Source organism: Hemicordylus capensis, chromosome 8 (genome assembly GCF_027244095.1).
Source record: "Hemicordylus capensis ecotype Gifberg chromosome 8, rHemCap1.1.pri, whole genome shotgun sequence".
Lineage (NCBI taxonomy): Eukaryota > Metazoa > Chordata > Lepidosauria > Squamata > Cordylidae > Hemicordylus > Hemicordylus capensis.
The window spans coordinates 23270095-23287732 of NC_069664.1; the positions used below are offsets into that span (position 1 = coordinate 23270095).

At 46.9% G+C, this 17638-nt stretch overlaps 1 protein-coding gene across 1 annotated transcript in view; it reads left to right on the plus strand.

Annotated features, from left to right (window-relative positions):
• Nucleotides 1-287: 287 nt before the first annotated feature.
• The window catches only part of ST14 (ST14 transmembrane serine protease matriptase), a 39274-nt gene continuing 21923 nt past the window's right edge, over nucleotides 288-17638 (plus strand). Inside the window, exons 1-4 of the mRNA XM_053270304.1 lie at nucleotides 288-845; nucleotides 13656-13815; nucleotides 16080-16207; nucleotides 16881-16951. Coding sequence (XP_053126279.1) covers nucleotides 732-845; nucleotides 13656-13815; nucleotides 16080-16207; nucleotides 16881-16951 — 473 coding nt within the window. The 5' untranslated portion in view covers nucleotides 288-731. The remainder of the gene's footprint in view (nucleotides 846-13655; nucleotides 13816-16079; nucleotides 16208-16880; nucleotides 16952-17638) is intronic.

The window sequence follows — 17638 nt, forward strand, 5'->3', positions numbered from 1 at the left end:
TTATTATTATTATTATTTATGCTTTCAATAGTCACCTAGATGGATGCTGGAAACTCCAGGACAATCCTGGCAGGCTGGCACTCCTATCCCTCCCTCCCTGATCCTTGCCCAGATCCCAAATGCAAGGACCCCCCGTTAAAAATGGGGTTTTCTTTCCTTTTCCAACCTCTGCTGTTTACAAACCAGTGGATCAGGCAGGAGACTGATCTTTGGAAGGCACTTCCTGCTTCTTCATTCACCTGCCAGGAAGGAGGACACAATAAACCCAAAGGAGGGGCCCGGCCAAGGTGATCTCGTGTGCGCACAAGCCCCACCCTCGAAACTGGTTACCTGCGTGCAAACGGGCGCCCAGGGAAGGCTGGCACAAAAGTCAAGAGAAGAAAGAAGAAGAAAGAGCACCCCAGACCACAATCGCCGTCGGTGAGAGAAGGAGTCACATTTCAAGGCCGGATGTGGAGGCAGCGACGGCACTGAGCAGAGCTGGTCTGGTTTGCTTTTCTCCTTTTGGGAACTTCAGCTTGGGCTGCGCCCCTGGGGTTGTGAAAGCGCCGCGCTGGCCATGGGTTCTGGCTAAAGGTCCTTCCTCCTCCTGAGCAATCCAGAAAGCAGTGAGGACTTGGGCTGTGCCTGATCGTCAGAAGGGGCGTGGGGGACACGTTTCTTTCTCTGTGCTGCTTTCCAGCGGGGGGGGCCCCCCACCTCTCCAAGGAGAGAGCAAACAACCCAGCAACATGAAGGACTACCGGCTGCATCCCCAGGAAAGGAAAATGAACATTTATAGTCCCCCGCCAGGAGCCCAGGCGACGGACTTTGAGTCAGGCCTGTATTACAGCGGGAAGGCACAGGTAAGGAAGGGCTCCTCTCGGCGGCCTTGGATGCCTGGGGGTGGAGGGTGGGATCCGGAACGCCTGGGCTGAGGATTCCCACGGAAGGGAGTGCGTTGACTCGCGTGTGGGTGGCTTGTGGAGCCCAACTTTGATTTCCCATTAATTGTTTGCGGTTGACTTACACGTGTGGATCCCCAGCTCTAACTTGCCATTCGGAACGCCTTGACAGAGTATTCCCATGAAAGGGAATGGGACTACTCCAGGGTGAGAGTGGCTTGTGGAGCCCAAAGCTTCATGTACATTGAGCGTTGCTTCCTTCTGCCTCGGTCGGTCACTTTCTCTCTCTCTCCTTCCGGCCCTCGCATTGTTGCAGGCTTACAGCCACGGATCGCTAGACCTGAACTTGCACAGCAGTTCTCTTAGGCAGGTTTGTTTACTCCAGAGTCAGCCTCGGGAGCTGGATGGGGTTTACTCACGAGTAAGTTCGTTGGAGGCTTGCCGTCCCAGTGCTGTACTTCTGAGCAGGGCCCGTGTCAGGGTGGTTCAGAAAGAAGCAAGATGCATTCCGTCCGGTGGGGCTTACTCCCAAGTAAGCGTGCATAGGATGGCAGCCTTTCACTGGGAGGGAAGCTTGCATAAGAGAGGCTGGGCCTGCTGTTCTGCAGTCCAGGTGCTTTCCAGGGGTAGGTGTTTGTTTTCAGGTGCAAAAATATAAATATATTCTTTATATATAAATGTGGCAAATACATAAACATGAGACGTGTGCCACAGGATCCCTTTCATGGCCACGTATGAATTTGGGGTGTAACACTCAGTGGCTACGTATCCTGTAGCCTGCCACTGACTCCTCCTTCTGGCCTGATGGCCTTTAACCCCCCCAAAGCAGGGGGTTCTCAAGCATAGGAAACTGCCTTGCACCGATCCTAAAGGTTGTGATGGGACACAGATGAGAAGGGGGTTCCTTAGGGCCTAGATCCTTTAGGGCAGGGCCAGGCTGCTCAACTTTGATCCTCCTGCAAATGACTGTGGCACTCCCGATGCTGTCAGACTATTGGCCACAGTGGCTGGGGATGATGGGAATTGTAGTCCAAAAACAGCTGGGGTGGGGGCAAAGTCGAGCAGCCCTGCTTTAAGGTAAGGGCTCTCAAACTTGGGCTCCCAGATAAGGTTGGACTACAACTATCACCATCCCCATCCACAGTGCAGCCGGGGATGGTGGGAGTTATAGTCTGACATCATCTGGAGTACCACAGGTTGGGAACACCTGGTGCAGGCAATACTGAACTAGATGGACCACTAGACTGACTCGGTACAGGGCAGGACTAGTGGTCCATCTAGCTCAATATTGCCTGCACCAGGTGTTCCTAACCTGAGGTACTCCAGATGATGTCAGACTACAACTCCCATCATCCCCAGCTGGACAGTCAAAGTTGAGTAGCCCTGCCCTGCCTTTAAGGAATCTAGGCTCTAAGAAACCGCCTTCTCATCTGTGTCCCATCACAACCTTCAGGATCAACTGGAAATTGACTTTTAGGTCTGTTCACTAAGCTTGGATGGTTACTCCTCAGCCTAAGTTCAAAACCCTTTCTGGGATGCTCTCCTGGAAACTCTCCAAAGCCTGAGCTGCTTCCAGAAGAGTTTAAGGCGTTTGCATTCAGACAAATTAGCTTTGGGTAGCCCGGGAGAGGGCCAATAACAATGCAGTAATTATTCTACCCTGAGTTCTTGTGACTGGGCAAAGGATCCTGGGATGTAGCTCCTAGATTTCATGCCACCGTTGGGTACTGTCTGTGATGCAGAAGGTGTGCTGCCACTTTGGGCGGTGAATGACTTGGGCTGCCCTGATCCGGAATTAAGAGGTGTTTGTTTTTATGCTGATGACTTTGACAGTCAAGCTTGTGTAGTTGGTGTCGTTGGGAAATGATGCCATTTTGGTGGAGTCTAAAAGAAGATTGTCCTCTTCACTGGGTTGTGGGTGGGTTACACGGACTTAAACCAGAGGTCCTTAAGAGCCAAAGATAAACTTTCTTGATGTGGATTTTGTCCCTTCAGTCAGCAAGAGAGAGAGAGGTTCAGAAAAGAATTAATCTACCTGCTTTTGCTCACCTGCAGAGCCTGACTGTTCTTATCAAAGTAGACTTTCCAGTTGGGTAGGTGAGCATTACATGGACGGAAGCCGGGTATTTGCCACTTGGTGGGTGAGGTCAGGAGAGGCCTTGCCATAATGTGAAAGTCTGAGCTTTCTCTGAATGGTTTTATTTATTTATTTTATTTTATTTTAAAAAATCTTCCAAACTGAACACCAGCTATTTTCTTAATGCAGAATTAAGCTCTTGATGGGAAGATGGCGGAATGTAGGCTTTTTTTTTTTTTTTTTTTTGCTTATCTGAGTTGTAATGCAAACTGCAGACAAGTTGTCAGACAGCAAACGAGGAAGTTGATCTCTTTCTCACAAGTTTATTTTAAATATTACAAAACCTTATTATGCATGGATTTTTTCCACAACCTTCTCAAAGCACATGGATAACCTCTTTCGAATATACTCTTTTTCATTATTTAAAGGTCCCATTGCTTAAAGATGGAAGCGTACCCTCCCTGTCTCATTTGATAAATCTTTGCATGACTCAGGGTAGTATATATTGGGGCCAGGGGCTAGTTTAAAGTAAAGTTGTGCCATTGAGTTGATGTCGACTCCTGGTGACCACAAAGCCCTGTGGTTGTCCTTAGTAGAATACAGGAGGGGTTTACCATTGCCATCTCCCACACAGTATGAGATGATGCCTTTCAGCATCTTTCCTATATCGCTGCTGCCTGGTATAGGTGTTTCCAGCAGGGTTTGGAACCAGCAACCTCTGGCTTGCTAATCAGGTCACTTCCCCACTGCACCTGGAGTAAAGGTAAAGTGTGCCATCAGGTCGATTTTGACTCCTGGCGCCCACAGAGCCCTGTGGTTTTCTTTTCTTTTTGGTAGAATACAGGAGGGGTTTACCATGGCCATCTCCTGCACAGTCTGAGATGATGCCTTTCAGCACCTTCCTATATCGCTGCTGCCCGATATAGTACCAGTGGGGATTCGAACTGGCAACCTTCCGCTTGTTAGTCAAGCATTTCCCCGCTGCAGCATTTGGTGGCTGCTTTCTGGGAAATACTCTGACCTCTTGTGCACCTGAAGTGTGCACTTCTTCCATGAAAGTGGGAGAGAAGTTTCAAATGAAGGGATGGGGAGCCCAGCCATCTGATAAACCTGCCCCTCAACCTGCCTCACCTGAGCTGCTAAGGTACAAGTGTAGTCTGCGCTTAGCTTCTCCTGGAGATGGCACACCCAGAACGTAAACAGTGCCTTTTCCTAGTTCCTCTTACGCCTCTCGCCAGACAGGTAGGGCTAGGCTGCAGGTCCCCGAACATTCAGGTAGCAAAGCGAGGGCTCCAACCGGGGCTGCAAAGCAAGGATTTTCCTCCGGTCTTGGGGCCTTGCTTGAGCCTCTTTCTCCCTCTGCTTTCCATAGATCTTTCTCTCTTCTGCTGCTGATGCATCGTGACTTGATTTGAGGAGAGCCTTGGCTGTGTAGACTCTGAATTTGGTTTGTGAGTCAATACAACAGATATTTATATCCTGCTTTTCAACACACTTTCCCCAAAGCGGCTTGCATAGAAATAAATAAAATGGCTCCCTGTCCCCCAAAGGGCTCACAATCTGAAAAAGAAACAAGAGTGACACCAGCAACAGCCACTGGAGGGATGCTGTGCTGGGGATGGAGAGGGCCAGTTGCTCTCCCCCTGCTCAAGACAGAGAATCACCCCTCAAAAAGCTGCCTCTTTGCTAACCAGGAACCTAGATCCCTCTGAAGAGTTCTTGACTGAAATGCCCCCCTGCTAACTGAGCAAACAGTTTCTCTGGAGCTGCTGCTACTGAAGGACCTGGTCACCAAGGCTTCGTGTAGCTGCCGCCTGCACATGATTAGTCCCTTGCCACTGTGCCAGCAACCACAAGAGAGTGGCAGGCTCTAAGGTATCTAGGGGTAGACCCCTAGAGAGGATGAATTTGGCCAGAAGCTACCAGTCGCCCACATCACCCCTAGTCATTGTGGAGGACAGCTGGTCTTGTGGTAGCAAGCATGAATTGTCCCCTTTGCTAAGCAGGGTCTGCCTTGGTTTGCATTTGGATGGGAGACTGAGTGCTGTAAGAAATTCCCTTTAGGGGATGGGGCTGTAGCTCAGTGGAAGGGCATCTGCTTTGCATGCAGAAGGTCTCGGGTTCAGGTCCTGACATCTTGAGGTAGGGCTGGGAGAGACTCCTGCCTGAAATCCTTGGAGAGCCGCTGCCAGTCAGTGTTGACAATACTGAGCCGGAGGAATCAAGGGCCTGACTCGGTATAAGGCAGCTTCCTGTGTCCCTGGTTGTGAAGAGAGGAGTGGGAGGGTGTGCTTTGGAAGACTGGCTCTCAGTTTTGCAGAATGCAGTCAACTGTCCCGAAGTCTGAACTGAAAGGTAGCTAAGTTTAAGAGGTGTGCAGCTCTGGAATGAAGGGCAGGTTCTCCAGCGAAGGGAGGTGTCTTGAAATTAGGGAACTCAAAAGGACAGAGATATGTGATGACGCACAGTCAAAGAGTTTGCCTTCTTTAATTGAGCAATGCAGAGGAGGTCGGGGAGTTCTGTCTTTAAAATGACTGGTCTGTTGGTTGTGCTTTGGGGCTGTTGGGATAGAAAAGGCACACAGGAAGCTGCCATATACTGAGTCAGACCACTGGTCCATCTAGCTCAGCAGTGTCTACCCTGACTGGCAGAAAGATTTCAGGCAGGAGTCTCTACCAGCGCTACCTGGAGATGCTGCCAGGGATTGAACCTGGGACCTTCTGCATGCAAAGCCAATCCTCTACACTGAGATGGGCTAGTACAGTGTGTGACAACTAGACTAAACACAGTTTGTTGGCTCAATCCAACCATATTAACTTGGAAGTAAATTGCTTTGCTTTTCACTGACTTATAATTAAAGTTTTGTTTTGGCATCTCTGTGGTTCCAGCTGCTATCCTGGAAGTTAAGCGACCTTAGAACTGAAAGAGCTTATTGCTAGCTAGTTACTGACCTTTTAACACCTGATGTTTAAGTGCAAAATATAATGTGTGAATGCAACACTAATATGTTGTTGTTCGAATCACATGGGCACACTTATCGGAGAACAGGGGTTGACTTTGGCTACAGCAAACACAGTGGCGGGCTTGAAATAGCCTCGTCCATCAAGAAGGCTGCCCTAACCTTTGGCTGGACCCTGACCCAAAATCTACCATCTCTCCAAGTTGGTAAACCTGCAGCAGTTGCTGTCAACGGAAGTAAACAAATAGCATGTAATTGACTAAGCCAGCGGTCAATTTCCCCAAACCATCTTGGATGTTTGTTGAAAAGTAACTAAACAATTGCTTTTCTTAAGGTACCATTAGCAGACATCTAGTCATAATTGTAGCCTTCATCTAGAATTGTTCTGAGTATTCAAAGTAGTTCACATTTTCTCAGTGACCTTTGCAACCCTGTTAGGACAGTATTAAAGGTAAAGTTGTGTGGTCAAGTTGGTGTCGACTCCTGGCGAACACAGAGCCCTGTGGTTGTCTTTGGTAGAATTCAGGAAGGGTTTACTATTGCCTCCTCCTGTACAGTATAAGATGATGCCTTTCAGCACCTTCCTATATCGCTGCTGCCCTGTATAGGTGTTTCCCATAGTCTGGGAAACATACCAGCAGGGATTCGAACTGGCAACCTCTGGCTTGCTAGTCAAGCCATTTGCTGTGCCTTTAGGTTGTTTGTTTGTTTGTTGAATTTATATACTGCCTAACATTAACAGTTCTAGACGGTGTACAGAATTAAAATGTAATATAATATAAAACATTTAAAATTAATAAAAAGAGAAAAATCATAATAGATAAAAACATTTTTTTAAAAAAAATATTACCAAATTATTACGGATGTGGGTAGGGAATGAGACTAAGGGAAAGTAGCTGGACCAAGGCTACCTAGTGAGCTCATGTCAGAGGACTTCCAGGTACTCAGCTCGGTCTCCTTATCTCTTGAGTAATCCTGACAAGAACCCTGTTAAGGCAGATCTGAATTGTCATTATCCTCCTGCTGCAGATAGTGGGGAAGAGGCTGGGATTAAGGAGCTTCCTGAAGGCTGCCATGTAGGTTTGTGGCAAAGGTGAAGTTTGAACTGGAAACTTGAGTACTTTGAAACTTGTTCTCATCCCTGCATCCCCACCCACTTATTCCTGACCTCCTGACAGCTGGCAGCTCAGGAGTTCTATGCCCCTGAGGCAAGGTGCCAAGGAGATGGAGCCCGAACTGAGTGCTAGAGCATCTGCTTTGCATGCAGAAGGGTCCAGGTCCAATCCTTGGCAGCATCTCCAGGTAGGGCTGGGAGGGACTCCTGCCTGGAACCTTAGAAAAGCTGCTGCCAGTCAGTGCAGACAATATTGAACGAGATGGATCCGTGGCCTGACTCAGTCTAAGGAAGCTCCCTATTTTCTCAAGTATTGTCCTCCTTGTACACACCCTCTTCTCTCTCTTTCTCTCTCTGTTTTAAAGCTGGGGTCAGGAGGGCATCTTGTTGCTTCATTGGATCTCACATAATCTTCTGCCTGAGGCCACAGCCTCTCTATGCCTCACGAAAGGACCGCCCTTGCCTGACGCGAGTTTCCAACCCTACTTTGAGCCTTTGTATTCCCTTTCTTTGAGATGCAGGCTCTCTTCCCCCACCCTCCCATGAAATGCCCTACCTGTAATCGGGTAGAAGCAGTGAAGCGTTGCTCAGGAATTCGTTTGTTATGCCACAAACTGCCTTTGAATTTGTGGTGCATGGGAAGTTGGTGTCAGTGTCATGGATTCAAAACGAGTTTCTTTCCCCCCTCGTTATATGCCTGCCCTTTCATCTGACTCTTTGGCTCTCATGAGATTGAGTAGTTAGGCCTGAACTTGCTATGCAGATGAACAATCTTCTTGACCTGTCTTTCACCTTTCATTGGAATCTCCTATATACTTTTCTGACTCCCGCCCGCCCTCTGCAAAAGCAGTCTTTCCCTGAAAGCCGATTTGGTTACAATCCAAAAACTGGTCAGACCAGGTTGGTCTCTGGGTCATCTTGAAGAGGCATATTACTTCTATATTAAAAGAGCTACCCATTCATTTCTAGGCAAAATACAAAGTGCTGCTTATCTATCTATATAATAGATAATAAAAATAAAAATGAATAATAATTCTCTAAGGCAGACCCGTGGCTAATCCCAGGTGTGGCAGCTCTCTCGAGAGTTCGCAAGCAGAAGCACCTGATTGGGCAGTGGGGATTCCATATGCAGACAGGGAGGAGGAGCCTGTGATGGCTAAGGTCAGTTGGAATGCAACTCAGAGGCCAATTGCGCAGGTGCGGCAGCCTCCAAAATGGCCGCCGTGCTGGAGTGGGAGAGCCGAAGAAGAGCTGGCCAAATGGGCCGGTTTGGGCTGCAAGGGAGGCTGGCGGAGGGTGGGGGAATCTCCATGGAACACCCCCCCACACACTGCCACCACCTCCAACACCCCCCCCGAAGGGGGTATGGTTAAAAAAAAAGTGTTTTGGTTAAAAAAAAAAAAAAAAGGTCTGCGGACCTTCAAGCAGTTGGGGCTCTTCGGTCCAGGGTTGGACTCAAGAGGGGATGGTTCGGTTTTATCCCGTACCTTCGAATCGAACAGGTTCGACCTCGAACTCAGCAAACGCTGAACCTGTTTGCACATCCCTAGTCTAGGTGTGATAATGCCTGGGTGGGTGACCTGGGAACCTCATTTGCACTACCTTCTGGCGGCGGGGGAGGCTTCCACAAGGCAGGATGAGGCGGGCATCTTAGCTGTGGGGTGAGGCACAAGAAGCAGCAAATGCCAGATGCACCCCCCCCCGCAGGGTTCTCTATAACGGGGTTTCCTAGATGTTGACTACAACTCCCAGCACCTGAATGGCTGAGTGGTTAAGGTGTTGGACTTAAGATCCAACAGATGTATGTCTGCATGTGTTCAGACTCCACTTCTGGGAAAGAGACTTTTTATTGGGAAGAGAGCGGGTTTTGTGAATTGTCCCCTCTGCTAAGCAGGGTCCATCCTGGTTTGCATTTGAATGGGTGACTAAATGTGAGAACTGTAAGATATTCCCCTTAGGGGAGGGGGCCACTATGGGAAGAGCATCTGCATGCTTGCAGGCAGAAGGTTGCAAGTCCCTGCTCTGGCATTTCCAAGATAGGGCTGGGAGAGACTCCTGCCTGCAACTTTGGAGAAATCACTGCTAGTCTGTATAGACAATGCTGAGCTAGTTGGACCAATGGTCTGACTCAGCTGAAGTTCCTATGCCCGCTGCAGTAGCCTTTGGCTGAGGATTCTGAGCATTGTAGTCAGCAACATCTGGGAATCCTTGGTACAGAGAACAGTGGGGCCCCCCATTGGTGCCACCCCTTTGCTGCCACCTTTCCTCATCTTACTGGGGCACACATTTGATTGATAGGGAACATCCTATTGTCCTTTGCCCCGGGTGGCAAAATGTTTTGGATTGCAACTGCTGCCTTGAGTCATGTAACGGATGTAAGGCAGAATATAAATGTGAGTAACAAAAGAGTGCATGTGCTGTGGTCCTTCTGCATAATGAGGTTCAAGTGCTCAGCACCCCATCAGGATGATGCTCCTGGTTGGGGCATCTGCTGCACCCTAAAATGGAACCTCCTCATCTGTGTGGGCGCCATGGCCATGGTCTCATCCAAGGATTGGTTCCCACATAGACCTACATCCATTGGTTTTTCTTTCCTTGGCTATTCATCACTTGCTCCTGGCTCTCACGTGTATGTGGCTTGATTTTTTTCTTTACACTTGACGATTAACAATTGAATGTGGGAACAGAGTCTCTTGCAAAGCAAGGTGCTTGAGCTGGTGAGAAGCGATAGAAAACTCTCCCCTGTGTTTACCTTTTGGATCTTGTGTGTGCTACCCTTGCTAGATTTTTTGTCGTTGTCAGCTGATGAGCTCTTGAAGAACAGTGATGTCCAGATGAATGCGTGAACACTTCTCTGTCCAAGTTCTGGAATTGGTATTGGGTCAAAGTTCGCTGACTCATCCTGGACCAGGGTTGAGTCATCCATAATCTAGGGTTGCAGGTTTCTCCTTCAGCTGCTGTTGGGCTACAACTCCCATCATCACCAGCCACAGTGGCCAGTATTTAGGGATGATGGGAGGTGTAATCCAACAAGTGCTGAAGGACCGATATTGTACAGCCCTGAAGCAGTCCGTTGCTAGCAGAGTTAAAAAGGGACGAATACTGTATGCATGCGTTAACCGGTCCAAAGAGTTTCTAGTTTTCTGTGGTTGTGAGCGCAGAGTAAAGGAGAGGCTTCTTGCATGCGTCCATTTTAAGTTTACCTTCTCTAGAGTGCCTGATTGGTGTGTTCTGGATGTACAAGACGACTGCCCAATCCTGCTCGTTTTTGCTATATCTTTGGCAGAATGACAACACAGGGTAAGGAGAGAGTCTTCTGCCCTTATGCAAATTTGAAAAGGGTGTTACTCCATATATGATCCTGAGTCACTCTCTTCTAATTTTGGCTGGACCAATGGGACGGATAGCTCCTCTCTCCTAAGCAATGTGAGTGGCTCTGAGATGGCTTGGAGAAGCCTTGGGGTGTAGTTGAGTCTGATGCAGGCAGGAGCGAGGAGGAAGGAAAGGACAGTCTGTCTCCTCCGGCTAAGCCTTCAAGGTCGGCCAGAATTGCTCTTACTGACCAACTAATCCACATATGGCCTAACTTGGGCATATGTTTCCATGGTGTGTAACTGGACTGCTGACTCATCAGAGGGATGGTCACTAGATCAAGTGAAGCCTGCCTGTGGATTACACAGCAGTCTGGAAGAAAATAAGGAGGTCAGCCCAAGTAAATGACTGAAGACTGAAAGTTTGGGGAGGGCAGACCTAGGCTTGAATTCTTCATCTGCGTCGCTTCAGCAGATGGCTTGCTCTTAGCCTGAATCTACCCTGCCAGATAGATCTGAGGATAAAAGAAGAGAGTTGTCGAGTCCTTTACGTACTGTGGAGTACTTACAAAACAAACTTCATAGTTATTCAAGGAATCTCGGGACTATTGCCAGGGTATAGAAGACTTGGAAAGAAGATTACAGGTTTGTTTTGTTTTGTTAATGGTAGTTTGGCATCTTGTGATTTTTTGGGTATCCTAGAGCCCAGATTTTCCTTACTTAAAAGCCTGCTGTGTTCACCCCATCCTATGTGAACTGAACAGGAGACCCTTCACTTGCATGGGTTAATCTACAGCACATTTGTGGGCAAATTCCTTTCATACCAATTTAGTCTTTGCCTGGGGTAGTTTCAGGTATTTTTTGGGTTTCCTGCTTGGAGGGCTTTTCTAACTACCCCCTAACTTAATTTGTACACCTTCCTCAGCCTATGCACCAGCTAAGATGCGGTACACAGACTGCTCTGGAGAGTTTAAAGTTTAAATATCCAACCCCACGAGAGACTGGATATTTAAACTCCCTGCAAAGGCCAAGATCTCTTAGTTCTCATCCCCAATTGTAACGAAACTTAGTACCTGAAATTGCATTTCCTTACGTCCTTGACAACAGTCTCTCCCACTCTTCTGTCAGCTTTAGACTCTTTGTGGGCAGGGACCCATGTACATTTTGCTTATGGAACTCTATGGTGCTGTATGGATAAGAGCAACAGCTACACGCAAAAAACGAGACCCAGCTTATCATCTGTCTTCTTGGAGTAGTGACCTGTGACTGCCCAGCAGTAGGAAGCTGCCCTCAAAGACCCATTGCACACCCAAATATTTGTCTTGGAAGTCTGTTTTTATATTTCTGTGTGGATAGACCCCTACTGCTAGACAGTGGCGATTGAAGTAGAAGGAAGTAGATTAGTCTTCATGTCTGCTTGTGGTGTCCTAGGCAAAAGGAAAAGGAGTTGTGACCTTTCCCTTCCTGGGGGAGCAGAAAGTTGCTGACTTTATGGATGGGACTCCGTTGCCTTGGAGCTCGTGATCTCCGAAGCGTAGCCGAAAGGGGAGTGGCTTGGCTTGGCATGATCCACTTGGCAGGTGCTTGGGTGAGGCGAAGCACAGGTGGGGAGAGAGGGAAGTGTGTTCCTGAAACTGAGTCTAACGGGCAGAGAGTATGAGCAATGCTCGTGTTTCCCAGCAGTTTCTGAGGATGAGTGTGCCTGATTTGACGTTGCCGTAGTTCAGAGTTTCTGTGTCCTAGGGATGGAAGAGGAGAGGAATCGCTTTTCTCTCCTCGACTTCTGATGAGCAATAGGGTCACTGCCTTCTGAGCTCTATAGAAGACATTCCTATAGACATTCGTGCTTGGACATCTTTGCCAGCCTTTAGAAGAGCCCTTAAGACTCAATTTTTTAAGCCTGGCTTTTAGTAATTGTTGAATGTTTTTAATTGTTTTAATAGCTGTTTTGTTCTGTTTTTATTGTATTTATTTGTGTGGCTTGTCCTAGAGCCTTTGGAGTCAGGCGGTATATAAATAAATGGATAAACAAATGTACTGAATGAAGAACAGGATACCAGAAGTGTGTCGGTTACGTTTATATCCCACTCCTGCTGCTCAGAGTGGCTGAGTTGTAATAAATAAAGCCGAGTAAGTAGAAATAGAATGCCGAACTATAGTCAGATCCAGCAAGGCAGTGGAGAGCAGGCAAGGAGTCTGATCCTCATCGGAGCGGCCCTCGGAAGAGGCGAGGTGAAGCAATTGCCTCCGGTGGTTGATTGTTGAAGTGCCAGCAGGGTGGAAAGGGGGCCTCTGATGCCTCTGTCATGCCTGCTCTTTGGGACCAATCTGATCCTTGCAAACCTAGCAAGGAGCACCTTTCCCAACCCTCTTTGCCAAGTTTACAAGAAGCACAAGGGGAGAAGCAGAGGCTGCTGGCAACCTTACCTCCTCCCCACACCACTTCCAAAGCTCGAAGGGGTCAGTTTTGAAAGGGGCTGCCCCCCGCGCCTGCTGCCCCACCATGGAGCATCGCCGCAGATGCCACAATACTTTGGGCCACCCCTGATCTCCATGTCACCCCACTGAATGCAACCCAGTGTTGTGTGAGAGCCAGTGTGGGGTAGTGGTTAAAGTGTTGGACAAGGACCAGGGAGCCCTGAGTTCGAATCCTTATTTGGTTATGAAGCTCACTGGGTGATTCTGGGCCAGCCACTTCTCTCTCCGCTTAACCTACCTCACAGGGTTGTTGTGGGGATAAACATAACCGTGTAGACCGCTCTAGGCTTCTTGGAGGAAGAGAGGGATATAAATATAGATATTAAATATTGAGGAGTCACAGTGAAAAAATAGCTGTCTCCAATGGTGTCATGCAGCAGGGACACAGTCTTGCTACTTCTTTTCCTCCAGAGTCTCACCAGGGATGTAAAACCCTTTGCTTTGTCAAGGGAAATACTATGCTGTTCTTGCTTTTCCAACAGTTTGTTACCTAACGGAATATCAGACTACAACTGATTTTATTACCATTCTGCCTGTCTCCTCCACTCTTTGTGATTGACAATCCAGACAGCTCTTCTGTCTGAATAACCACATGAGGCTCAAGGATTAGGAAGTTATCCCTGACTTCTTGTAAGGGAACCCCTCAATTATTGCAGCCATCTAAGTGGGGATGTGGCCATTGGGGTGGGCGTGGCTATGAGGCGTGGTTGTTGGGGCTGTCACGGACACACTGAAATTTTTGACAGCCCCTGGCGTTGTCTGTCTGTTGTGTATGAACACTTTGCAGGAATGCAAGCTGATAATCTCTGTCTCTTTCTTGCTGCCACTCTAGGACATGAATGGCCTCGAGGAAGGGGTGCAGTTCCTCCCTGTCATGAATGCCAAGAAGCTGGAGAAGCGCGGCCCAAAGCGTTGGGTGGTGGTAGTAGCAGTCATCTCAGCCTGCCTTCTAGTTTCCCTTCTGGTTGGGTTCCTGGTCTGGCACTTCAAATGTAAGTAGGGCCAGGCTGGCATTGCAAGTCAAAACCAAAAGGAGATGTTGAACTGCTGCATTTGTGGACTGGTCAACTGATTCACTGCGTGCCTTCTAACTGCTTTTAAGTGAATTTATTTTCGACTTAAAGAAATTTGCTTCTTATGAAAATGTCAGTCAAGGTTTCTTTTTGAGATAGAAAGAAGTAGGAAAGGCTATGCAGTTCAATAAACAAAACCCCCACTCATTGGAAATAAGGTCTATTTAAATATATATTGTTTATTTTTTAAAAATGTGCTTTTACTGGAATGTACCGTCCGCCTCAAACCCTAAACAGATGTGACCTGAACTAATTAAGTTGTCACCTTGCCAGTCAATCAACTAAAGCTTTAGCTGTTGGTCTACTGATTAAACCAATTTCATTTAATTGCCATGGTCCAACCATGTAACTTTGGGAAATAGTAGATTAGTTGCCAAATGTAATTGTATCAAATAAAAAAATTATGTTTGGTTTAAAAAAAAAAATTATGTTGCCTTGAGCACCCTAAGGAAAGGTGACAGAGCAATTTCCCATCTAATGAGTAGTAGATTAAGTTTTTTCATTGTCTAGAACGTAGCAATACATAAAAACCAACTTGGAGGATTCTAACTCTAATTAGAGCAAATGGTTTGGAAAAACCCCCACCTATATTCCTTTTGAGAAACACAAAACTATTGTGGTTTCTAATAATGAAAAATATTTCCATTGTTACAGTCTGGGGCTGCTGTGGAGTTATTGATGACCCAGACTTCTGTAAGTAGGAAGATTCAGAAATGGATAAAAGGGAAAGGAGGTGGGGGAAAGGAGGTGGGAGGACAACGAGGCAAGGGATCCGGGTTTCAGGTCACAACAGTTGTAGTTTTGAGGCACGATTGTTATCAAAGTTCTCCAGAAAGGCATTCCCTGTGCCATGAAATCTGTGCATGGTATTCCTTTGTATATGTGTTCATATACATCTCAAGAGATGTTCTTGAGATGTTCCTCTACCTGAGGGATCTTTAAAGGAATGTTGAGGCTCAGACTCTCTAGTACAGGGGTGGGCAACCTCGGCCTCCAGCTGTTGGACTACAACTCCCATCATCCCCAGCCACAATGACTAATTGTCAGGGATGGTGAGGGCTGAGGTTGCCTATCGCTGGCCTAGAGGGACACCCTCTTCCATTCTAGCTTCCCATCAGATGACCTACTTCCCAACCCTTCTGTGGACTGTGTGCACTCATCTGGAATCTGTGCATGGCAGTTTGGAAGGTTATGAGGAAGTGCCGAGGAGGAATGTGTAAATCACTTTTTTCTTTTGCACTGCAGGTACAGTGCTCAAACTGATGACTTGTTTATCTTTCCCAGAGTGAGCTGTGTGAACAAGACAAAGAGTTGTATTTTTAAACTATGTACACCACCTAGAAACAAATGTGTTAGGTGGTCTACAAATGTGGTGGATAGATAGATAAAGTAAATTTGGAAATCTTGCATCTCAGATATTCTTATATGCAGACACTAAGTGGGAATTTTAACTTTTCCTGAACAAATGTTTAACTTTTTGCTTAAATACCATGTGCATACACACAAATAAACAGGCTGTTGTTCAAAGAGCTAAATATCTAAGCTTCAGCAAGGCAGAAAACAATGAAAGAGAAAGGAGGAAATGGGAAGGCAAGAGTTGCAAAGGATGGATGTGAGCAAAAGAAGTTCCTTGTATTATTGGATGCTATGTATAAAGCAATATATACATATTAAAATATTTATATATATATTGCTTTTCAACAACAATGATTATTGCAGCAAAAGGTATGAGAAAATGATTCCCTTTGGAAGAGGAGGACATGCCACTAAGATCCTAGATATCCTTCTGTTCAATGAATTGGCAGTGGGAAGTACCTGTGAACCATCTTTCCACGGCTTATGGGATCACCTGAAAAAGCTAAGCCAAAAGTGTAGATCTCTGTTAAAATTGCCCAAACATATTTGAAATTGGATTAGAAGTATCTGTCTTAAAATTTACTTTGGGAGCTGTAATGGGAATCTCCTTTAGAAAAATAAGAACTTGAGTGTAACCAAGAACTTTAGGCTGCTTGGACTTTTTAATGGAGAACCAAGTAACTGAACCCACTAATAGGAGCAGAAATGTTGCGTCCAAATTAAGTTACCTGGGATTCATTCATTCCACGCACTTCTGGTCCTGTGGTGTAGGAATATATCCTGTTCAGCATGTTGGTCTTCCTCTTTTCTCCAATGGTTTTTTCCAGATCGGAATGCCTCCATTCAGAGGCTCTACAATGGCCACCTAAGACTGACAGGCACTCGATTCATTGATGCTTTCGAGAATTCCAACTCCCCTGAATTTGCTGCTCTTTCCAGCAAAGTAAAAGAAATGGTAAGGAATTTCAAAGCAGCCATGGTGAGCTATGGTTGTTTTCTCTATAGAAACTGCTTTGGGAACTGTTGTCAAAACCCGGCATTGTCAGGCTCTCAGTATGGCCATCTGCTTTCTACTCTGCCAAAAGGTTGAGGTGGCCTCAGAGTTTCTCACCGGGGCAGCTTTTCAGGTTATAGGAACATAGGAAGCTGCCATATACTGAGTCAGACCATTGGTCTATCGAGCTCAGGATTGTCTTCACAGACTGGCAGCCACTTCTCCAAGGCGAGACCATACCTCCCTGCTTGGGCCAGTGACAATGCCTCCATGCGGGTGTTCTGGTGTCTATTTCTTCCCCTGCCTGAGCGGGACATCCCTACAAGACTCGGGTGGGGAAGCCCCTGCCCTGGAGCTTGTGGCATTTCCCCGCGGCAATCAGTTCTGCCTCGAGGACTCCCCAAAAGGTATATAAATGTGTGTTTGTTATGATGGATAATGGGAACACACAGTAGCCATGTCTAGCTTCCATAGCAGCAGCCAATTTGGTCCATCTGTGACACAAATAATGGTATGGCACACCAGGGACTGGTGCCAAAAATGAGAGAGGGATGTGTGTGCAAGTCGGAAGGTAGGGGGTCATTCTCTGCTCGAAATGTGTCGGTTCCCATGTTTATTCTGAATTTCTTTCTAGCTCATAGATATCTATAAAAATGATAAGAATGTTGGTCCTTTCCACAAGGAGACAGAGATCACGGGATTCAGGTGCGTGACAGATCTTGAAAACTGTTTGAAGTGAGAGCAATCCTAGTCGGAGATGTTAAAACTGTAATGAGGGTGAAGGGATGGGAGTCAATTGATGTCAGTGTTCCTGGTTCCCCCGCTCTCCTGCAAGTATCAAGTGTTATACCTAGTTACTCTTCTTAACCCCCATTTATTTAAGCAAATTTCAAACATTATTATGCTTATGGATGCCATCAGTGACAATTCTATAGTACAGAACAGGGCTGCTTGTACTGGTCAATGAGCGAAATAAAACCTACCTACCTACCAGGGCTGCACAACTTTGGCCCTCCTGCAGATGTTGGACTACAACTCCCCTCACTATTGGCCACTGTGGCTGAGGATGATGGGAGTTGTAGTCCAAAAACAGCTGCAGGGACGAAGTTGTGCAACTCGAGTACAGAATCACTTGTTGTTTCTACTTCCCTGGTCTAGATCCTTGATCCAAACATGCCTATTCTAATTAACAATCTCTTATATTAGGTTTGGAAGACTTTGGACTAATGAGATATGTAGGCTGACCACCAGGCTGAGTTACTCATGAGTAGACCCTTTGAAGTTAATCTGGTGGTCAGCCCCGTCTGTGGAGTGGTTATATAGTTGTGTGACTAGTCGTTCTCTGGTCTCTGTCCCTTTCTGGGCTATCCTGCAGATTTTGTTGTTCTCTCA